This window comes from Leiobunum rupestre, chromosome 1, assembly GCF_980474605.1.
Source record: "Leiobunum rupestre chromosome 1, qqLeiRupe1.1.hap1, whole genome shotgun sequence".
NCBI lineage: Eukaryota > Metazoa > Arthropoda > Arachnida > Opiliones > Sclerosomatidae > Leiobunum > Leiobunum rupestre.
The window spans coordinates 83354697-83375890 of record NC_143384.1 but is presented as its reverse complement, the minus strand read 5'-3'; the positions used below and the strand labels follow the sequence as shown (position 1 = coordinate 83375890).

The window sequence follows — 21194 nt, the reverse complement described above, 5'->3', positions numbered from 1 at the left end:
TATTTCAATGCTTGTTTCAATTACTAAAATACAAACATTATACCCATTTCCATTTCATTTTCAAACCTTTTCATAAAACGGATATAGGCAACAAATTGTTCAGACCTAAACGTTCGCACCGAAATGCCCGGTACTAAATAAACATGTAACCCTTAAAGTTTATCATCCCCGCATAATTACGTTATTTTTTACTGTGTTTTATTTAATTTTGTTATTACATTTTACCTTCACTTTTGACCATCTATAATAATTATTAAATAATAAAATTATTATAAAGCCCCATATATCAAATACCTCAGAATTTAGAGCTCTATTTAATTAAAACTAATCCCAATGTTAAATATAATTAAAATTAATGATAAACTTAAAACTTTAATAAATTTTTAACGCTACATACAAATTAAATATAGTTTATAAATCTGATAGAAAACGATCAACCCTCGATATAAAATATAAAATTAAGAGAATTAATGAAACAGGATACTTAAACTATAAACTAAATGCCTGCCTTCAGCAAGGCTAAAATTAATCCCTCGCCAATGAAAGTGTTTTTCTTTCGGTCACAAGACCATGGTGCCAGACATTCCGAGCCGTCCCCACCCAGGTTTTCCAAAAAACTTTCCGAACTAGACCCCTCAGCTCACAACGATGCTATAGAATCATTATCATATTTGCGGGCCTCTAGCCCACCATCAGGTAGCAAGATCCCAAGAAAAGCGCACGTTTTCCAAGGCTGCCACCATAAGGTCCCGGAGGAGTCTGGACATTTCCGCTTGGAAGCAAAAATTAGAGTAACCTCGAGACTACCTGGCATCCCCCCAGTAGCGGCGCTAAGGTTTTTTCACAGGTGGGCTAATTATTTTGTGGCCCTTAGCGGGAACCTTGGATTGACCATATTTCGGAAAAGTGGTGAAATCGAAAAAACCCAAAATTTTCCAGGAAGCGAGAAGAGCAAGGTCGTTTTATTGTTGCGGCTCTCGTCACGTTTTGTGGACCCCCTACTGACCTTGTATCTGACCTGGAGGGGACACGTGCATGCCTGAGATATTTCCCTAAATTCCCATAAGCCCCTTTCTTTTCAACTTTATCTCAATTTCCGCTACCTTCCTCCCGAATCCATATGTTTATGGTCTACTACCTTTTTGAGTAAACAAATTGATTTGGAAAGTTTTTTTTTCCAGAGAAAAGGTTTCTTGGCAATAAAACAAATTTCTAGAGATAATGAAAATTCATAAATTAAAATATGTGGCCTCTTAATTATGAATATGTGGCCCTTTTAATATAAATATGTGGCCCCTCTCAGAAATGCAGGGGGGCTAAAGCCCACTTCAGCCCACCCTTAGCGCCGCTACTGCATCCCCCCGCAACCCCGAGCGACCTATCGTAAATCAGACGACGTCATACGTACCATGCCAGGACACGAGTCTTAGGTACACCAATAACCCCCGTAATGGGAGGTCACCAATTAATTTTTGTTTTCAACTCCGCCCAAAAATCCCAGGAGCAAAACCAAGAGACAGAGCAAATGCGCGCGTTCATAAGGCTTGAAAACATCGATTTTTAAAAAAGAGATAAGGAAAATTTCACCAATGGTGAAATATACGGAGAAGCTCCGATACCGGGAAACGAACCCGGGCCTTCTGGGTGAAAGTTAGATATCCTAGCCACTAGACCATATCGGATGAACGAAATCGCTACTCTCTCGCAAATGCGCGTGTTCATAAGGCTTGAAAACATTGTTTTTTTAAAAAAGAGATAAGGAAAATTTAACCAATGGTGAAATATACGGAGAAGCTCCGATACCGGGAATCGAACCCGGGCCTTCTGGGTGAAAGCCAGATATCCTAGCCACTAGACCATATCGGATGACCGAAATCGCTACTCTCTCGCAAATGCGCGCGTTCATAAGGCTTGAAAACACCGTTTTTTTAAAAAACGAGATAAATAAAAATTAATCAATTGGTAATATACATAGTGAGAAGCTCCGATACCGGGAATCGAACCCGGGCCTTCTGGGTGAAAGCCAGATATCCTAGCCACTAGACCATATCGGATGACCGCAATCGCTACTCTCTCGCAAATGCGCGCGTTCATAAGGCTTGAAAACACCGTTTTTTTAAAAAACGAGATAAATAAAAATTAACCAATTGGTAATATACATAGAGAGAAGCTCCGATACCGGGAATCGAACCCGGGCCTTCTGGGTGAAAGCCAGATATCCTAGCCACTAGACCATATCGGATGACCGAAATCGCTACTCTCTCGCAAATGCGCGCGTTCATAAGGCTTGAAAACACCGTTTTTTAAAAAACGAGATAAATAAAAATAAACCAATTGGTAATATACATAGAGAGAAGCTCCGATACCGGGAATCGAACCCGGGCCTTCTGGGTGAAAGCCAGATATCCTAGCCACTAGACCATATCGGATGACCGAAATCGCTACTCTCTCGCAAATGCGCGCGTTCATAAGGCTTGAAAACACCGTTTTTTTAAAAAACGAGATAAATAAAAATTAACCAATTGGTAATATACATAGTAAGAAGCTCCGATACCGGGAATCGAACCCGGGTCTTATGGGTGAAAGCCAGATATCCTAGCCACTAGACCATATCGGATGACCGAAATCGCTACTCTCTCGCAAATGCGCGCGTTCATAAGGCTTGAAAACACCGTTTTTTTAAAAAACGAGATAAATAAAAATTAACCAATTGGTAATATACATAGTGAGAAGCTCCGATACCGGGAATCGAACCCGGGCCTTCTGGGTGAAAGCCAGATATCCTAGCCACTAGACCATATCGGATGAAGCAAATCGCTACTCTATCGCAAATGCGCGCGTTCATAAGGCTTGAAAACACCGTTTTTTTAAAAAACGAGATAAATAAAAATTAACCAATTGGTAATATACATAGTGAGAAGCTCCGATACCGGGAATCGAACCCGGGCCTTCTGGGTGAAAGCCAGATATCCTAGCCACTAGACCATATCGGATGACCGCAATCGCTACTCTCTCGCAAATGCGCGCGTTCATAAGGCTTGAAAACACCGTTTTTTTAAAAAACGAGATAAATAAAAATTAACCAATTGGTAATATACATAGAGAGAAGCTCCGATACCGGGAATCGAACCCGGGCCTTCTGGGTGAAAGCCAGATATCCTAGCCACTAGACCATATCGGATGACCGAAATCGCTACTCTCTCGCAAATGCGCGCGTTCATAAGGCTTGAAAACACCGTTTTTTAAAAAACGAGATAAATAAAAATTAACCAATTGGTAATATACATAGAGAGAAGCTCCGATACCGGGAATCGAACCCGGGCCTTCTGGGTGAAAGCCAGATATCCTAGCCACTAGACCATATCGGATGACCGAAATCGCTACTCTCTCGCAAATGCGCGCGTTCATAAGGCTTGAAAACACCGTTTTTTTAAAAAACGAGATAAATAAAAATTAACCAATTGGTAATATACATAGTAAGAAGCTCCGATACCGGGAATCGAACCCGGGTCTTATGGGTGAAAGCCAGATATCCTAGCCACTAGACCATATCGGATGACCGAAATCGCTACTCTCTCGCAAATGCGCGCGTTCATAAGGCTTGAAAACACCGTTTTTTTAAAAAACGAGATAAATAAAAATTAACCAATTGGTAATATACATAGTGAGAAGCTCCGATACCGGGAATCGGACCCGGGCCTTCTGGGTGAAAGCCAGATATCCTAGCCACTAGACCATATCGGATGAAGCAAATCGCTACTCTATCGCAAATGCGCGCGTTCATAAGGCTTGAAAACACCGTTTTTTTAAAAAACGAGATAAATAAAAATTAACCAATTGGTAATATACATAGTAAGAAGCTCCGATACCGGGAATCGAACCCGGGTCTTATGGGTGAAAGCCAGATATCCTAGCCACTAGACCATATCGGATGACCGCAATCGCTACTCTCTCGCAAATGCGCGCGTTCATAAGGCTTGAAAACACCGTTTTTTTAAAAAACGAGATAAATAAAAATTAACCAATTGGTAATATACATAGTGAGAAGCTCCGATACCGGGAATCGAACCCGGGCCTTCTGGGTGAAAGCCAGATATCCTAGCCACTAGACCATATCGGATGACCGAAATCGCTACTCTCTCGCAAATGCGCGCGTTCATAAGGCTTGAAAACACCGTTTTTTTAAAAAACGAGATAAATAAAAATTAATCAATTGGTAATATACATAGTGAGAAGCTCCGATACCGGGAATCGAACCCGGGCCTTCTGGGTGAAAGCCAGATATCCTAGCCACTAGACCATATCGGATGACCGAAATCGCTACTCTCTCGCAAATGCGCGCGTTCATAAGGCTTGAAAACACCGTTTTTTTAAAAAACGAGATAAATAAAAATTAATCAATTGGTAATATACATAGTAAGAAGCTCCGATACCGGGAATCGAACCCTTGCCTTCTGGGTGAAAGCCAGATATCCTAGCCACTAGACCATATCGGATGACCGAAATCGCTACTCTCTCGCAAATGCGCGCGTTCATAAGGCTTGAAAACACCGTTTTTTTAAAAAACGAGATAAATAAAAATTAATCAATTGGTAATATACATAGTGAGAAGCTCCGATACCGGGAATCGAACCCGGGCCTTCTGGGTGAAAGCCAGATATCCTAGCCACTAGACCATATCGGATGACCGAAATCGCTACTCTCTCGCAAATGCGCGCGTTCATAAGGCTTGAAAACACCGTTTTTTTAAAAAACGAGATAAATAAAAATTAATCAATTGGTAATATACATAGTAAGAAGCTCCGATACCGGGAATCGAACCCGGGCCTTCTGGGTGAAAGCCAGATATCCTAGCCACTAGACCATATCGGAAGACCGAAATCGCTACTCTCTCGCAAATGCGCGCGTTCATAAGGCTTGAAAACACCGTTTTTTTAAAAAACGAGATAAATAAAAATTAATCAATTGGTAATATACATAGTAAGAAGCTCCGATACCGGGAATCGAACCCGGGCCTTCTGGGTGAAAGCCAGATATCCTAGCCACTAGACCATATCGGATGACCGAAATCGCTACTCTCTCGCAAATGCGCGCGTTCATAAGGCTTGAAAACACCGTTTTTTTAAAAAACGAGATAAATAAAAATTAATCAATTGGTAATATACATAGTGAGAAGCTCCGATACCGGGAATCGAACCCGGGCCTTCTGGGTGAAAGCCAGATATCCTAGCCACTAGACCATATCGGATGACCGAAATCGCTACTCTCTCGCAAATGCGCGCGTTCATAAGGCTTGAAAACACCGTTTTTTTAAAAAACGAGATAAATAAAAATTAATCAATTGGTAATATACATAGTAAGAAGCTCCGATACCGGGAATCGAACCCGGGCCTTCTGGGTGAAAGCCAGATATCCTAGCCACTAGACCATATCGGATGACCGAAATCGCTACTCTCTCGCAAATGCGCGCGTTCATAAGGCTTGAAAACACCGTTTTTTTAAAAAACGAGATAAATAAAAATTAACCAATTGGTAATATACATAGAGAGAAGCTCCGATACCGGGAATCGAACCCGGGCCTTCTGGGTGAAAGCCAGATATCCTAGCCACTAGACCATATCGGATGACCGAAATCGCTACTCTCTCGCAAATGCGCGCGTTCATAAGGCTTGAAAACACCGTTTTTTTAAAAAACGAGATAAATAAAAATTAACCAATTGGTAATATACATAGTGAGAAGCTCCGATACCGGGAATCGAACCCGGGCCTTCTGGGTGAAAGCCAGATATCCTAGCCACTAGACCATATCGGATGACCGAAATCGCTACTCTCTCGCAAATGCGCGCGTTCATAAGGCTTGAAAACACCGTTTTTTTAAAAAACGAGATAAATAAAAATTAATCAATTGGTAATATACATAGTGAGAAGCTCCGATACCGGGAATCGAACCCGGGCCTTCTGGGTGAAAGCCAGATATCCTAGCCACTAGACCATATCGGATGACCGAAATCGCTACTCTCTCGCAAATGCGCGCGTTCATAAGGCTTGAAAACACCGTTTTTTTAAAAAACGAGATAAATAAAAATTAATCAATTGGTAATATACATAGTGAGAAGCTCCGATACCGGGAATCGAACCCGGGCCTTCAGGGTGAAAGCCAGATATCCTAGCCACTAGACCATATGGGATTACCGAAATCGCTACTCTCTCGCAAATGCGCGCGTTCATAAGGCTTGAAAACACCGTTTTTTTAATAAACGAGATAAATTAAAATTAACCAATTGGTAATATACATAGTGAGAAGCTCCGATACCGGGAATCGAACCCGGGCCTTCTGGGTGAAAGCCAGATATCCTAGCCACTAGACCATATCGGATGACCGAAATCGCTACTCTCTCGCAAATGCGCGCGTTCATAAGGCTTGAAAACACCGTTTTTTTAAAAAACGAGATAAATAAAAATTAATCAATTGGTAATATACATAGTGAGAAGCTCCGATACCGGGAATCGAACCCGGGCCTTCTGGGTGAAAGCCAGATATCCTAGCCACTAGACCATATCGGATGACCGAAATCGCTACTCTCTCGCAAATGCGCGCGTTCATAAGGTTTGAAAACACCGTTTTTTTAAAAAACGAGATAAATAAAAATTAATCAATTGGTAATATACATAGTAAGAAGCTCCGATACCGGGAATCGAACCCGGGCCTTCTGGGTGAAAGCCAGATATCCTAGCCACTAGACCATATCGGAAGACCGAAATCGCTACTCTCTCGCAAATGCGCGCGTTCATAAGGCTTGAAAACACCGTTTTTTTAAAAAACGAGATAAATAAAAATTAATCAATTGGTAATATACATAGTAAGAAGCTCCGATACCGGGAATCGAACCCGGGCCTTCTGGGTGAAAGCCAGATATCCTAGCCACTAGACCATATCGGATGACCGAAATCGCTACTCACTCGCAAATGCGCGCGTTCATAAGGCTTGAAAACACCGTTTTTTTAAAAAACGAGATAAATAAAAATTAACCAATTGGTAATATACATAGTAAGAAGCTCCGATACCGGGAATCGAACCCGGGCCTTCTGGGTGAAAGCCAGATATCCTAGCCACTAGACCATATCGGATCACCGAAATCGCTACTCTCTCGCAAATGCGCGCGTTCATAAGGCTTGAAAACACCGTTTTTTTAAAAAACGAGATAAATAAAAATTAACCAATTGGTAATATACATAGTAAGAAGCTCCGATACCGGGAATCGAACCCGGGTCTTATGGGTGAAAGCCAGATATCCTAGCCACTAGACCATATCGGATGACCGCAAGCGCTACTCTCTCGCAAATGCGCGCGTTCATAAGGCTTGAAAACACCGTTTTTTTAAAAAACGAGATAAATAAAAATTAATCAATTGGTAATATACATAATGAGAAGCTCCGATACCGGGAATCGAACCCGGGCCTTCTGGGTGAAAGCCAGATATCCTAGCCACTAGACCATATCGGATGACCGAAATCGCTACTCTCTCGCAAATGCGCGCGTTCATAAGGCTTGAAAACACCGTTTTTTTAAAAAACGAGATAAATAAAAATTAATCAATTGGTAATATACATAGTGAGAAGCTCCGATACCGGGAATCGAACCCGGGCCTTCTGGGTGAAAGCCAGATATCCTAGCCACTAGACCATATCGGATGACCGAAATCGCTACTCTCTCGCAAATGCGCGCGTTCATAAGGCTTGAAAACACCGTTTTTTTAAAAAACGAGATAAATAAAAATTAACCAATTGGTAATATACATAGTAAGAAGCTCCGATACCGGGAATCGAACCCGGGCCTTCTGGATGAAAGCCAGATATCCTAGCCACTAGACCATATCGGATGACCGCAATCGCTACTCTCTCGCAAATGCGCGCGTTCATAAGGCTTGAAAACACCGTTTTTTTAAAAAACGAGATAAATAAAAATTAATCAATTGGTAATATTCATAGTAAGAAGCTCCGATACCGGGAATCGAACCCGGGCCTTCTGGGTGAAAGCCAGATATCCTAGCCACTAGACCATATCGGAAGACCGAAATCGCTACTCTCTCGCAAATGCGCGCGTTCATAAGGCTTGAAAACACCGTTTTTTTAAAAAACGAGATAAATAAAAATTAATCAATTGGTAATATACATAGTGAGAAGCTCCGATACCGGGAATCGAACCCGGGCCTTCTGGGTGAAAGCCAGATATCCTAGCCACTAGACCATATCGGATGACCGAAATAGCTACTCTCTCGCAAATGCGCGCGTTCATAAAGCTTGAAAACACCGTTTTTTTAAAAAACGAGATAAATAAAAATTAACCAATTGGTAATATACATAGTAAGAAGCTCCGATACCGGGAATCGAACCCGGGCCTTCTGGGTGAAAGCCAGATATCCTAGCCACTAGACCATATCGGATGACCGAAATCGCTACTCTCTCGCAAATGCGCGCGTTCATAAGGCTTGAAAACACCGTTTTTTTAAAAAAACGAGATAAATAAAAATTAATCAATTGGTAATATACATAGTGAGAAGCTCCGATACCGGGAATCGAACTCGGGCCTTCTGGGTGAAAGCCAGATATCCTAGCCACTAGACCATATCGGATGACCGAAATCGCTACTCTCTCGCAAATGCGCGCGTTCATAAGGCTTGAAAACACCGTTTTTTTAAAAAACGAGATAAATAAAAATTAACCAATTGGTAACATACATAGTGAGAAGCTCCGATACCGGGAATCGAACCCGGGCCTTCTGGGTGAAAGCCAGATATCCTAGCCACCGCCCACCCTCAGGATTCACGGGCGGGCAAACCAATACAAAAGCTGTTGAGGCCATGTGATTTCCTATCTTTTGATATATAATTTACCATCCTATGTTAAAGAGTGGCCACTGCCCACCCTCAGGATACCCGGGTGGGCAAACCTATACAAAAGCTGTTGAGGCCATATGATTTCCTAGCGTTTGATATATAATTTACCATCCTATGTTAAAGAGTGGCCACTGCCCACCCTCAGGATACCCGGGTGGGCAAACCTATACAAAAGCTGTTGAGGCCATATGATTTCCTAGCGTTTGATATATAATTTACCATCCTATGTTAAAGAGTGGCCACTGCCCACCCTCAGGATACCCGGGTGGGCAAACCTATACAAAAGCTGTTGAGGCCATATGATTTCCTAGCGTTTGATATATAATTTACCATCCTATGTTAAAGAGTGGCCACCGCCCACCCTCAGGATACCCGGGTGGGCAAACCAATACAAAAGCTGTTGAGGCCATATGATTTCCTAGCGTTTGATATATAATTTACCATCCTATGTTAAAGAGTGGCCACCGCCCACCCTCAGGATACCCGGGTGGGCAAACCAATACAAAAGCTGTTGAGGCCATATGATTTCCTATCTTTTGATATATAATTTACCATCCTATGTTAAAGAGTGGCCACCGCTCACCCTCAGGATACCCGGGTGGGCAAACCTATACAAAAGCTGTTGAGGCCATATGATTTCCTAGCGTTTGATATATAATTTACCATCCTATGTTAAAGAGTGGCCACTGCCCACCCTCAGGATACCCGGGTGGGCAAACCTATACAAAAGCTGTTGAGGCCATATGATTTCCTAGCGTTTGATATATAATTTACCATCCTATGTTAAAGAGTGGCCACTGCCCACCCTCAGGATACCCGGTTGGGCAAACCTATACAAAAGCTGTTGAGGCCATATGATTTCCTAGCGTTTGATATATAATTTACCATCCTATGTTAAAGAGTGGCCACCGCCCACCCTCAGGATACCCGGGTGGGCAAACCTATACAAAAGCTGTTGAGGCCATATGATTTCCTAGCGTTTGATATATAATTTACCATCCTATGTTAAAGAGTGGCCACTGCCCACCCTCAGGATACCCGGTTGGGCAAACCTATACAAAAGCTGTTGAGGCCATATGATTTCCTAGCGTTTGATATATAATTTACCATCCTATGTTAAAGAGTGGCCACTGCCCACCCTCAGGATACCCGGGTGGGCAAACCTATACAAAAGCTGTTGAGGCCATATGATTTCCTAGCGTTTGATATATAATTTACCATCCTATGTTAAAGAGTGGCCACCGCCCACCCTCAGGATACCCGGGTGGGCAAACCAATACAAAAGCTGTTCAGGCCATGTGATTTTATATTATCTCGGTGATAAAATTAGTATTTTCTTAAAGCAGATATTTAGCACTAATATGGACTAATGGGAGCATTGTTAGGCGCCAGGCTTATGTAAAATCTGAGGGAAACTTTAGCCTATGACCCAAGTACCATCCATTTATGGACAGACTCAACTATAGTGTTACATTGGATCAGAGGATCAGCCGCTAAGTGGAAGCCATTTGTTTCCAATAGAGTTAGAGATTAGAAAAAATTAGTTGATCCAACTTGCTGGCAACACTGCCTCGGTAAAGAAAACCCGGCTGACTTACCCACTAGGGGTAAGAAGCTTAACGAATTAAAAGAAAGCGAGTTATGGTGGCATGGTCCATCTTTTCTTCAAAATCAAATTAAGTTAGACCCAGATGTAAAACCAGAAGTCGATGAAAACGAGCTTAAAAGTGAATTGCGTGCTAAAAATGAATATGTTTGTTTGGTTTCGGGAGAAGCCGAAAATCAAACTCCCACTTAAAAATTATAGTTCCTTGGTTTTGGTTTTAAGGATCACGGCTGGGCTTAAGAGATTTCTAAATAATACAAACCAAATGTTAAAAATAAAGACCCCTTACCAGCTGAAGAATTAATTAGCGCAGAAAAATATTGGATAGGAGTAGCCCAAAATGATAGTTATCCAGAAGAGGTTAATTTCTTAAAATTAGGCAAAGAAATACCAAAAACGTCAAATATTTTAACTTGGAGTCCATATCTCGATAAAGATGGTCTTATACGCGTAGGAGGTCGTATAGACGCGGATAATCTTAGTTATAGAGAGCGTCACCCGTGGATTTTATCCCACAAACACAAATTATCAGAGCTAATTACTGACCAATGTCATATTCGACTAAAACACGCTTTCGTAAATGAAACGTTGACGGAAATTCGAGAACAATACTGGATACCAAAATTAAGACAACTTGTAAAACAAGAAGTGCAGACTTGCCCAAGGTGCAAACGTTTTCGCGCGCGAGCTTCAACGGCCACAATGGGCCCATTACCCGACGCCAGAATAAACCCGTCACCCCCGTTTTCAGTGTGCGGGATTGATTTCGGCGGACCGATGTACACCAAGCAAGGAGACAAATGTTACATCGCGTTATTTACTTGCGCGGTAACCAGAGGAGTGCATTTAGAGATCGTATCAGATCTAGTTTTTGTTGGCATTTCGTCGTTTTATAGCGCGTCGTGGAATGGTGCGAGTAGTGTATAGCGATAATGCTAAAACGTTCAAACGAGCTGAAGCAGACTTAAACAGCCTATTGAGCAATTTACGTCATCCTGAAGTTGCAAATATTTTCGGTACCTTCCGTATCTCTTGGACGTACATCGCGGATCGCGCCGCTTGGTGGGGCGGGTTCTGGGAGAGGATGGTCAGATCCAGTGGCGTAGCCAGGGGGGACATGGGGGCACATGCCCCCCCCCCCCGAAACGTATGGTCGTACGTACAAATATTTTTATTGTTTTACTTTTTTTTCAATGGTGTGCCCCCCCCCCCCCCCCCGAAACCAAATCCTGGCTACGCTACTGGTCAGATCCGTCAAGTCATCTTTGAAGAAAACACTCTGGCAGGCCCGCGTTACTTACGAAGAATTAGAAACTATCTTGATAGAGATAGAAGCTACGGTCAACTCGAGACTTATAAGTGATGTTTATCAAGACGCCGGAGAACCAGCCCCGTGAACTCCATCGCATTTTCAAGTCGGCAAACATTTGACAGCTCTTCCTTCGCGAGTATATTCCGCAAACGAAGTAAGGAATTATCAACGGGACGAATTAACAAAACGGTTAAAATATCGACAAGCTCTGCTGGACCGATTCTGGGTGCGTTGGAAAAAGGATTATCTCTTAGAACTAAGATCCGCGCACCATAAACCAAATTGCGTAACCAGCAAGGAATTGAAAGAGGACGACATGGTTCTACTGGAAGAAATAAAGACTCCGCGACTATTGTGGAAAATTGGAGTAGTGGAAGACGCAATCCGAGGTCTAGACCAAGTAGTCAGATCGTGTATGGTGTGTCTTCCTAACGGAACCCGTGTAAAACGCCCGATCAATCTTCTTTATAATTTGGAAATTTAAGTTGTTGAACTAAAGGTTCAACTCGGGGAGGTTGTTAAATATCGATTCTATTAAATTGTTTTTGATTTTAATTAATTAATTAAATGTAAACTAATAATATTAATGTATATAGGTAAATTAGTGTATTGTTATGTTGAATTTAATTTTGTAATATTTGTAATTTCGGTAGTGTATTGTGTGTATTTTTGTCATTTAGTTATCGGTATTTCCCCACGTATTTTGTAGGCGCCATTTGGGCCAATACCTTTTGTTAAAGAAATAGCTTATAGCCGCCCTATGAAGGGAAGCGAAAAAAATAAAGTGTGGAAATTCCCCAAGTAGCTAGAGGGAGTTGTTTCCTCATGTTGAGAAAGGAAAGGGAATGTATATAAAGTGTCGACCATCCGCGGGATGGTCACGTGTCCAGAAAGGAGCGACTGCGGGAGTTCGGCCGTCTCCTAGTTAAGCGCCCCTTGTGTTAGGGCATTTAGTAAAATAACTTAGTAAAATCAGTTTATATAAAGTAGTTGTTTTGTTTTTAAAGAAGTTTGGTTGGTTTCAATTCATTTTAATTCTCACGTAACCCATCGTGTCAGGTCAAGAAATCAGCGATTGGAGTGTTTCAGTCCGCTTTAATCGCCAGTCAATTTAAGCTCTCCCTACAAGTGCGTTTTGGTTTTAGTTTTCAACACGTCCTACGCAGTGTAACACGGCCACCTGAATTAATGACATTCTATAATTAAATTAAAATATTACTATTGTGGTTTTCTCGACAAAAGTTCGGTTTCACGGATTTAGATGGCGACCAATTTTGCCTTTAGATGGTCTTCACGATTGAAAATTTATCTGAAACGTTAGTTTAATCTCAGTGGCGTAGCTAGGGTTAGGCAGCGGGTGTGGCCCACCTCGGGTGGGCGTGATTTGGGGCTGACACCAAACCGTGAAAAAAATTAACACAAACTAGGGACTAGTAAGTAGCACACCACGATATCCACCCCGGGTGTCTGTCACCCATGCTAGCTACGCCACTGCTCCAAATAAATAAATAATAATTCCAACACATGTGTAAAACGTTTCAAATGATGCGAAAATCTTGGCAGATCTAGCCAATCAGAGGTTGGGCGCATTGCTTGATTTTCCCGAGGATGTCGTGGGTGTTTATTAAAAGAAAGGCACGTGCACGGTGCAGTCTGCTTACGGAGGACCTGTAGCTCGGTCACGCTACTAGTGGAGACAGTTTCTTTTTAAAAACTGAAACTATTTACCATTTTCATTATCGTATTTGAAAAATAACTTGATTTCAACCAGTGCTTAAAATATTTGAATTAATCAATCAAACAAATAACGCTAGAAATTTTATTTAAAAAAAATATTCCACGAACATTCATAATTTAGCTTTGATATACATAAATGACAATTTCTTGTCATAAATTAATTTGGTTTACTAAGGTGTCATCAACCTATTGCTAAAAGTAAAACTGTGATGAAACAACAAGTGCATTCTTAATTTGTTAAAATTACGACTTTGATATACATTAATAATAAATTATTTTTATAATATACCATTTCAATTTAATTCAAACTTGTGTAATCGATCTATTTTTAAAAATAATAAGATACAATTTTGATTTCACAATGAAATATAATATTTAAAATTTTAAAGTACTTCGAATTTTTATTAATTAAAATGAATTAAACGTAGTATGTGGTATTTGAACACCGCCCCCAAAACCCAAAGTCAATTTCTAATGAACTAATAAACAATGAAGTTTTATATATTTATATTTGCATTTTCGTTAATGGTAGCTTAGACCAAGAAACACAGGGACGTCGCACGGGAGATATTTCGCGCCCGAAGCTTCGTTGCGGCTGCATATTTCCTATTTATCTCGCGCTGTGTCGCGAAGGTGAGTCAATTTTTATTGGCTATTTGAGTCACGTGCACAGCCCTACAATCTGTCAGCACGTGGCCTCCAACAGCGTGACTCCAAAAAAACTAAATTTCTGCTATGTTGTTTAATATTTGTGTCCCTAAAATATTAAAAAATATATAAAATAATTTAAAAATATGTAACTCTTAGCTGATTATTTTGTTTCGAGTTCTTTAAGAAACGTTATTTTTATCTGTCATGGATGGCGCCCATTGACTATCTGTATCACCTAACCCCCCTCTTCCTACCGCAGCCGCAACAAAGCCCCGCCGAAAAATAAAGCGTTGGGTATGCTATGAGCGAGACGTCCCTGTGTTTCTTGGTCTAAGATGGTAGCACCATAACTATGATTAATATTGGCACTTGGAATTAAAATTATTGAAATTATTGGCACTTGGGTGTAAGTTAAAGTACAAAAGCAGCCATCCAAAGCGAATGGGCGAATAGTACGTTTTGGGATTTGTCATCTTTGTTAGTTCTCGATTACAAATGGATAGTACCATTGAAGTTTCGTTTTTTGCCAACCGCGGAATTCCTGGTGTTCTTGGCTGGAGTTGAGGGCGACTGAGATTTCTTTTTCAGTACTTCGGTGATTTTTATTGCGACGCACAAATCCGGGTTGCCGAAGTGCGTTATCTGGTGGACGACTTTCTCTTCGTCCACTATCTTCTCGAAATATAGCGTGTCCTCCTTGATGACCACTTTACCCTCAAAGACGACGATGAGGTATTGCTCGTTGCCGTTACTTCTGCGAGTGTAAATGCGGACAGCGTAGCTGCTCTCTTCCGTGACGTCCATCCTGCGCTCAGATCTGGCGGACAGCCGGAGCACGTGTTTGTAGACGTCAGCGTTGTGGTCGGGTTTCTGCATGACCATTTCCAATTTGGCCGTCCATATCCCTCTGGGTTTCGGACCGTCCAAAGGAAATCGCTCGCTTTGGCGATTCAGGTCGACCACTCTTTCCCTCGGGTCCACAATGTCCTTATTGGCCATTACCCACACGAATGACTTAATTCTGGCGTTTACGTTTCCCGAGGGGCTCATTTTGTTGTCTTGCTGAAAATAACAAAATCAATAGTAATATACAATTATGTTCTGGGTAGGCCTATTTTTCTTTTAATACAGTAAAACGAAGACAGGGTTGCCACAAAATCTTCATATTCAAATTCGCTTTTCCAAGTTTTCCTTTATATTTTACTGTTATCAAAAGTTTTTAATTCAAGAAAGAAAACTTTGTTGAAACACTTAAAAATGGCGGACCTTTTAATCATAGAAATTCTCACCGAAATGTAGCAAAATTACCTTCAAATATTTTGAAGATAAAATTTAATTCCCCGAATATTTTTTTATAATTCCCAAACTTTTTATGCAATTTTCAAATTCCCAGACCTTAGGAATTATATTATAATCATGCCGCATACGTTTAGATCGAATGTCGTACAATACAAAAGGTCTATAATAACTATTCATAAATGTGACAGTTAGTCGAAATAAGCATAAGTATATGTATTTGTACCCCGCTGCTCCGCCTTAAGCACTACAGCGGCCACCTAAAACAACCAGCCCCGGACAAAAGTGCGCTTTGCGAAACAACGTTCGGCCAGTGAGACAGCCATTTTGACCGCCTCACATATAGCAAACAAACGCCCTCATCACGGCCCAACAAAAGGCGACACCATGGGCTGCCCGAGACCCACCCTCGCACAGCTGAGGACTAGAGTGGCTTCCTCTTCCACTGCAAACTACCCTCCTTAGTAGGTCACAGAATGACGAGTGTGGAACACCCATGAGGTTCCAGTGACCCAGCGCCCCGATCACATGACCTTGAGAGCCGGGTATGGAGCCCCCCACAGTGATAGTTCTATGAGGACCGTCTGGACTACGTCGGTCATATATTAATGTACACTAAAATACCGAATATACGAAATAAGAAGTAGCCAGAAAACCGTTGTAGAGTATTCGGTGCTTCCACGTAGTGCCTTAAAACAGTCGCCGACAGTGTGAGAAATAAGGCACTATCACAGGCCAATCGCCAGTTTAAAAATTAGCTGGGCCCGTTTAAATTTAATGATTGTGGTGTTAGTGACCCTGGTGACCACTTAATTAATTTTTTCCCTTCAAGATTTTGGTCTTTGCTTCTAGCACATATTGTCAAGAATAGATTATTTGACCATAAGTTATGAAAGCCTGATTTTTAAGGTTAAAAATGGTAAGTGGCCAGTTTTTTAATTAAACTACCTAGGCTCTACTGGCCACAGGTCCTGTTTCAAAAAATTCCTTATTTCTCAGCCTGGTCGCCGAAGCCACAATGGGCATCTTAATGTCGAGGCCAACCTCAACTCGTTAGTTACCATGACAACGAAAATAGGCCCCACCCCCGAGTGGCCTACGATTATTAATGGGCGTTTCCAAAAAGTAAAACAAAAAATTAAAAATATAAAATGTTTTTCTCCGCGTCACGAGCTAAGCCTTTTTATTGCTTTATTGGCACGCTCGTTTCGCACGTGGACTTCTTAATTTCAAAATCTTTATCGACCCGAGCGCGTGCTATCTTCAATAGCTAGTGAGGTAGAAAAAAACATTTACCTATTTTAGCAACCATACCATATAAAAGCGGACTCTAACACACATTTATTTATGTGTATTACTCTACAAGGGTAGACAGTTTTTAGACAAGATAGTGAATATATGAATTGTTTATCGTCGTTCTGTTTATTTTTCAATAAGCAGTATTGAGATGTGGATTTTTTTTCGAATGAGCAGATTCTATACTATCGATTTAACTTAATTTATCAACAACGTGGAACCCAACTTATGACTACAAAGTCTACAATGCTTCGAAAATTGCAATTCTTAGAAAGTTTGATTTTTATTTTAACGAAAATGACCCTTATAGAAAGGTTTAATAACGTCTTAAATCAAATAAACAACTTATTATCTTATCTGGTCAACAAGAATGCATTTATTTATACCAATCATGGTTTAAATACTTGTAACCGGTTTGTATTCTTTGATCAAAGTTCGAGTCACACATTTAGAATAATGTTTCCAATGCACCGCAATTGACCCATTTTTAAATGACGTTTTTGCGCGTGACAGTACTTTTACATTATGAGGTATAGCAGGCATATTAACCTAGTTTTATACTCTAACATGGCGGCGTATTTTCAAGCGCAAAATTGATTTTAAGATCCAACAATTGTACAGGGTGTTTCAAAAGGTTATGCAACAATTTTAAGGAGTTGTAGGGGGTGAGTTGAGAAGTATGCCTGTTTTTCCCATTTTCCTACGATGAGTTAAAAGAGCGCCAGAGAGCTTCCAAGTGTGGGCTACTAGCCCCTGGAAGTAGGCTGCAACAAGCGCAAAACCAAGCAGCGGGTAAATGCGAACATTAAGGTTTGGGTTCGTGTGTTAGGTTAAAAAAGGGACTTTGTAAACAAATCGAGGTAACCAGCGTAAAAAAAGTATACTTAAACCGTATTTAAAGTCCCTGTTGCTTGGTTATGTTGTTGTCGCAGCCTACTTTCAGGGGCTAGTAGGCCACCCTTTGAAGCTCTCTGGCACTCTCTTAACCCATCGTAGTAAAATGGGGAAAAAACCTCCTTAAAATTTTTGCATAACCCTTTGAAACACCCTGTAGTTCTTTTTATGAAGTAACGTGGCCTTCTTGACGTTTAAATGTTGCTCTTACGTCACAGTCTCTTACTTTTACAAGTCTACGAGCGCGCGCTACAGTCTCCAGAGGAATATAGCTTTTTCTAGCACGTGCAAATCGCTCGTGCAAGGAATATACTAATAAAGCAGGTTTTGTCGTAAGAGCAACATTTTACAACAATTTACTGTTTTATTCCTATTTGAAATAATAGCAACTTTTAAAGTGTAAAAAGAATGTTGTGCTTTCGTTAAGCTTTAATATGAAAAAATTGCTACCTGGTTAAAATGTAGCACTAGTTTCATACCGTACCAGTGAAAAGTTTCCATTATTTCAAAAATCGCTATATAAACATTAGCTTGCAGGTCTTGGCTCTGGGAAATATTACTTCCTTGATGATGATTTATTGAAGTGTCTATTGCATACATAGTTTGTGAGTGAAAATGGAAGTTAAACCAATTCTTATTGCTGCAACAAAAATTTAAGTTTTCATAATATACATTTAATTGGAAAGTCAATTTAAATGCAGACCAGATGATCGAAAAAAGTTGTGAAGTGATAACGCCACAGTTTTAACAGCAGCTATTGATATGGTTTAGGCCTATAATCTACAAAGATATATAAAATACAGGAAATCACGTGTTTATGTTAGATTTATTGTACTGTTAAAGATAAGAGCGCGTGCTATTTTAGAGACCACGTGCAAAATTTCGTGAGTAAATTTATATTAAATAATTAAACAATGCGTGCCAATATACCACTTTTATACATGATTTGACTGTATTGTATTATAAGAGCTAATACCTAATAGCCAAGGAAAATGAAAAATACAGCTATATTCTATATTTAATCTATTTATACTAGCATCTAATAGATATTGCTATAAAATAAAATTAATAACAGTAAAAAAATAGAATATGTTGGCTCTTGCGTCACAGCCTCTTTCTTTTACAATTCTACGAGCACGCACTACAGTCGCCAGAGGAATATAGGTTTTTTTAGCGCGCGTGCGAAGAATACACTAATAAAGCCGTGTTTTGTGACGTAAGAGCAACATATTCTATTTTTTTACTTCTTATTTATTTTATAGAAACATCTATTGTTCAGAATAAAACCTGAATTTACTAGTACTTTAAATAGGCTTCGTGAGTAGTTTAAATTTTGGTCATAACTATCGCCGCCTACCGACCGAGTTTTAATTTGAATATATGAAATCTGTCTGCTCGTTCAAAATTCTCTTTGCATAACAGTTCAACCGGAAACCTAGAAATTCCAAAGGTGTCTGGTATTTCTTCCCATATTTAGTTTGCGGATATTAAGGCAGATGGCCCTATATTTCCTATAGGTGTTACTATAAAATACGGGAGGATATGGAAGCGTAAAATTCTAAGGAATTCTTCTCTCGCATATTATTCTCCCCGTGAGAACTGGCAAAAAAGCGTCAAAATAATTCTATTATAAAAAGATTCTTCTAAAGATGGCAGCTTACGAGAATATCACGAACGTTGTCAACTAAGCTTTTGACAACATATTTTATTTTTACACGATTTCACGACAATGTATGAAGGAAGAATACATTTTATTTATAATTTAAAAGTCTAGGTTTCATCTGAAATTCATTTTCATCCACAAAAATTCTGTTCATTTTCTTCAGCATCAAGTAAACTGACTAGAATATTAGTTGCCATTTTTAATTATAATTTCCAACCCTTTTTGACCAAGTGAGAATGCTGTCAAGCGAACTAGGGAGAAGAGATTACGTCACTTCCTGTGAGAAGGACCGTAAAAATTTTGAGAAGTGAGAATTCTCACTATCAAGGGAAGAATTCTCAGAATTTTGACGCGCTCCATGTTACAATGTTTTGTCTACGTTACTTAGCTATAGCTCTTGAAGCAAAAATATATAAAGATTGCAGTCGAGATACCTTTCGGAATTTGAAAAACGCGCGTGTAAATAAAGCACTAAAATAACTCGCACTCGTGAGTGACTCATAAAAACATTTGATTCTTCAATTTTTTGTTTTATATTATAGAAACACCTATTATCTAAGTGTAATGAAATGCTCGCCATAAAACAGGAAATTACAAAAAATTTATGTTTAAGTTACCGTAGGCCCCAAAACCGGAAATTACTATCTGAATAACTAATAAGTTGCTCAAATATGGTTCTGTAAAAAAAATATATTTTCTAGTAAAATTTAAAAGCATAGTTACCTTCAATTAAACAAATAACAGACCATCTGCAGATCTCCGTACTTCGACTTTCGACTACTTTTAACTACTGTGTGGCGCGATTGTAGTCAGAGAGATACGTCCTCCTAGGAGAGTGTCGTCTGAGAGAGTGAGAGACTGGCGAAATGAGAAAGCCCGAATTTTCCTCCTCGCATTGCCCTTTTGATACCCCCCCCCCCCCGGGAAACTGAGAGTTTCACTTAAGGTTCCATTTATCCCCCAGACACCTATTCTCCTCAGAGTATCCAGACGCTGGACACCAAGTCCGTTGCGACACAATGCAACATAAGGCCATTCCTTCCCATGCAGATTACGTAACTATTGCTATCGCGAAACTCACAAGACGCCCCGAGGTGTAACCCACCGATTTTCTTTAAACTCGAAAATATGGTAGACCTTAACCTTAAAGGGATCCCTCAACAACAGGGGAAGGCACAGGGGTCACCAAAAACTGGTTTTGAAACACACTGTCAGTCTGGATTTTATGTTACCCCTATGCCTCCCCCTGTTGTTAGTGATGGATCCCTTTAACGTAACTTGAAAATTCCTAATGGGAAAAGTTATGCTGGGCAATAGTGTTGCCATGGCAACCGAAAATGTTATTGACAACATAAAATTAACTTCTTAATGTGTGACTTAACATGGGAAAATCACAGATAACAAGTGTGTCCCCCCCCCTGTAAAAAAAATTAAATTTTAAAAAACTAACATTTTTTTATATTTTTTCAAAATTTAAATTGATTACAATTTTTGGGTAATAGAAATTAATTTTGGGTAAATTCGCCCGTCGTTGGGTAAATGCGACCAAATTAAGGTAAATTACAATCAATTAAGGTAAGTTCAAGTATTTGTTAATAAATGATATTAAAAGTAACAAAATCCAATTAAGTAATTTCGACAAAGTTAAAATAAATTGACACAAAAAGTAGATAATTCTGGTAAATTAGAATAATTTCGGTTAAATAAGAGTAAGTCTTAGTAAGATAAGTCAAGTTGGATATATCTAAATAAATTTTGGTTAATTCCGCTAAATTGGACAACGGTCAATAAATTGGGTAAAACCGTAAAATCTAGTAAATTCGAATGATTTTAGTTAAATAT

At 40.0% G+C, this 21194-nt stretch overlaps 1 protein-coding gene and 29 non-coding genes across 31 annotated transcripts; all 30 read right to left on the bottom strand.

The window, feature by feature from the left end:
- Positions 1-1794: 1794 nt before the first annotated feature.
- Positions 1795-1866, bottom strand: TRNAE-UUC (transfer RNA glutamic acid (anticodon UUC)). Its single transcript has one exon. It is a non-coding gene; the product is annotated as a tRNA-Glu (tRNA).
- A 116-nt stretch (positions 1867-1982) lies between these two features.
- TRNAE-UUC (transfer RNA glutamic acid (anticodon UUC)) lies at positions 1983-2054 on the bottom strand. The gene has a single exon. It is a non-coding gene; the product is annotated as a tRNA-Glu (tRNA).
- A 116-nt stretch (positions 2055-2170) lies between these two features.
- TRNAE-UUC (transfer RNA glutamic acid (anticodon UUC)) lies at positions 2171-2242 on the bottom strand. Its single transcript has one exon. It is a non-coding gene; the product is annotated as a tRNA-Glu (tRNA).
- Positions 2243-2357: 115 nt separating this feature from the next.
- TRNAE-UUC (transfer RNA glutamic acid (anticodon UUC)) lies at positions 2358-2429 on the bottom strand. The gene has a single exon. It is a non-coding gene; the product is annotated as a tRNA-Glu (tRNA).
- A 304-nt stretch (positions 2430-2733) lies between these two features.
- TRNAE-UUC (transfer RNA glutamic acid (anticodon UUC)) lies at positions 2734-2805 on the bottom strand. The gene has a single exon. It is a non-coding gene; the product is annotated as a tRNA-Glu (tRNA).
- Positions 2806-2921: 116 nt separating this feature from the next.
- Positions 2922-2993, bottom strand: TRNAE-UUC (transfer RNA glutamic acid (anticodon UUC)). Its single transcript has one exon. It is a non-coding gene; the product is annotated as a tRNA-Glu (tRNA).
- A 116-nt stretch (positions 2994-3109) lies between these two features.
- Positions 3110-3181, bottom strand: TRNAE-UUC (transfer RNA glutamic acid (anticodon UUC)). Its single transcript has one exon. It is a non-coding gene; the product is annotated as a tRNA-Glu (tRNA).
- A 115-nt stretch (positions 3182-3296) lies between these two features.
- Positions 3297-3368, bottom strand: TRNAE-UUC (transfer RNA glutamic acid (anticodon UUC)). Its single transcript has one exon. It is a non-coding gene; the product is annotated as a tRNA-Glu (tRNA).
- Positions 3369-4048: 680 nt separating this feature from the next.
- TRNAE-UUC (transfer RNA glutamic acid (anticodon UUC)) lies at positions 4049-4120 on the bottom strand. Its single transcript has one exon. It is a non-coding gene; the product is annotated as a tRNA-Glu (tRNA).
- A 116-nt stretch (positions 4121-4236) lies between these two features.
- TRNAE-UUC (transfer RNA glutamic acid (anticodon UUC)) lies at positions 4237-4308 on the bottom strand. The gene has a single exon. It is a non-coding gene; the product is annotated as a tRNA-Glu (tRNA).
- Positions 4309-4612: 304 nt separating this feature from the next.
- TRNAE-UUC (transfer RNA glutamic acid (anticodon UUC)) lies at positions 4613-4684 on the bottom strand. Its single transcript has one exon. It is a non-coding gene; the product is annotated as a tRNA-Glu (tRNA).
- Positions 4685-4800: 116 nt separating this feature from the next.
- On the bottom strand, positions 4801-4872 carry TRNAE-UUC (transfer RNA glutamic acid (anticodon UUC)). The gene has a single exon. It is a non-coding gene; the product is annotated as a tRNA-Glu (tRNA).
- A 116-nt stretch (positions 4873-4988) lies between these two features.
- Positions 4989-5060, bottom strand: TRNAE-UUC (transfer RNA glutamic acid (anticodon UUC)). Its single transcript has one exon. It is a non-coding gene; the product is annotated as a tRNA-Glu (tRNA).
- A 116-nt stretch (positions 5061-5176) lies between these two features.
- On the bottom strand, positions 5177-5248 carry TRNAE-UUC (transfer RNA glutamic acid (anticodon UUC)). The gene has a single exon. It is a non-coding gene; the product is annotated as a tRNA-Glu (tRNA).
- Positions 5249-5364: 116 nt separating this feature from the next.
- Positions 5365-5436, bottom strand: TRNAE-UUC (transfer RNA glutamic acid (anticodon UUC)). Its single transcript has one exon. It is a non-coding gene; the product is annotated as a tRNA-Glu (tRNA).
- Positions 5437-5552: 116 nt separating this feature from the next.
- On the bottom strand, positions 5553-5624 carry TRNAE-UUC (transfer RNA glutamic acid (anticodon UUC)). The gene has a single exon. It is a non-coding gene; the product is annotated as a tRNA-Glu (tRNA).
- A 116-nt stretch (positions 5625-5740) lies between these two features.
- On the bottom strand, positions 5741-5812 carry TRNAE-UUC (transfer RNA glutamic acid (anticodon UUC)). The gene has a single exon. It is a non-coding gene; the product is annotated as a tRNA-Glu (tRNA).
- A 116-nt stretch (positions 5813-5928) lies between these two features.
- Positions 5929-6000, bottom strand: TRNAE-UUC (transfer RNA glutamic acid (anticodon UUC)). Its single transcript has one exon. It is a non-coding gene; the product is annotated as a tRNA-Glu (tRNA).
- A 304-nt stretch (positions 6001-6304) lies between these two features.
- On the bottom strand, positions 6305-6376 carry TRNAE-UUC (transfer RNA glutamic acid (anticodon UUC)). The gene has a single exon. It is a non-coding gene; the product is annotated as a tRNA-Glu (tRNA).
- A 116-nt stretch (positions 6377-6492) lies between these two features.
- TRNAE-UUC (transfer RNA glutamic acid (anticodon UUC)) lies at positions 6493-6564 on the bottom strand. Its single transcript has one exon. It is a non-coding gene; the product is annotated as a tRNA-Glu (tRNA).
- Positions 6565-6680: 116 nt separating this feature from the next.
- Positions 6681-6752, bottom strand: TRNAE-UUC (transfer RNA glutamic acid (anticodon UUC)). Its single transcript has one exon. It is a non-coding gene; the product is annotated as a tRNA-Glu (tRNA).
- Positions 6753-6868: 116 nt separating this feature from the next.
- Positions 6869-6940, bottom strand: TRNAE-UUC (transfer RNA glutamic acid (anticodon UUC)). Its single transcript has one exon. It is a non-coding gene; the product is annotated as a tRNA-Glu (tRNA).
- A 116-nt stretch (positions 6941-7056) lies between these two features.
- On the bottom strand, positions 7057-7128 carry TRNAE-UUC (transfer RNA glutamic acid (anticodon UUC)). The gene has a single exon. It is a non-coding gene; the product is annotated as a tRNA-Glu (tRNA).
- A 304-nt stretch (positions 7129-7432) lies between these two features.
- Positions 7433-7504, bottom strand: TRNAE-UUC (transfer RNA glutamic acid (anticodon UUC)). The gene has a single exon. It is a non-coding gene; the product is annotated as a tRNA-Glu (tRNA).
- A 116-nt stretch (positions 7505-7620) lies between these two features.
- Positions 7621-7692, bottom strand: TRNAE-UUC (transfer RNA glutamic acid (anticodon UUC)). Its single transcript has one exon. It is a non-coding gene; the product is annotated as a tRNA-Glu (tRNA).
- A 116-nt stretch (positions 7693-7808) lies between these two features.
- TRNAE-UUC (transfer RNA glutamic acid (anticodon UUC)) lies at positions 7809-7880 on the bottom strand. The gene has a single exon. It is a non-coding gene; the product is annotated as a tRNA-Glu (tRNA).
- Positions 7881-7996: 116 nt separating this feature from the next.
- On the bottom strand, positions 7997-8068 carry TRNAE-UUC (transfer RNA glutamic acid (anticodon UUC)). Its single transcript has one exon. It is a non-coding gene; the product is annotated as a tRNA-Glu (tRNA).
- Positions 8069-8184: 116 nt separating this feature from the next.
- On the bottom strand, positions 8185-8256 carry TRNAE-UUC (transfer RNA glutamic acid (anticodon UUC)). Its single transcript has one exon. It is a non-coding gene; the product is annotated as a tRNA-Glu (tRNA).
- A 116-nt stretch (positions 8257-8372) lies between these two features.
- Positions 8373-8444, bottom strand: TRNAE-UUC (transfer RNA glutamic acid (anticodon UUC)). The gene has a single exon. It is a non-coding gene; the product is annotated as a tRNA-Glu (tRNA).
- A 6175-nt stretch (positions 8445-14619) lies between these two features.
- LOC149968244 (uncharacterized) lies at positions 14620-20130 on the bottom strand. Of its 2 annotated transcripts, none has more exons than XM_090172773.1 (2): positions 20076-20130; positions 14620-15265 (listed from the first exon to the last, which is right to left on the bottom strand). In XM_090172773.1, exon 2 carries the CDS (start codon positions 15251-15253, stop codon positions 14693-14695), a length of 561 nt encoding a protein of 186 aa, XP_090028899.1. In that variant the 5' UTR covers positions 15254-15265; positions 20076-20130; the 3' UTR covers positions 14620-14692. The 2 variants fall into 2 exon arrangements, with proteins under 2 accessions (XP_090028899.1, XP_090028902.1); XM_090172776.1 differs by lacking the exon at positions 20076-20130 and adding an exon at positions 18362-18441.
- Between the last annotated feature and the right edge of the window lie 1064 nt (positions 20131-21194).

Excerpts from the sequence above, each read along its gene's own strand:
- LOC149968244 (XM_090172773.1), bottom strand. The coding sequence starts at position 15,253 with ATGAGCCCCTCGGGAAACGTAAACGCCAGAATTAAGTCATTCGTGTGG.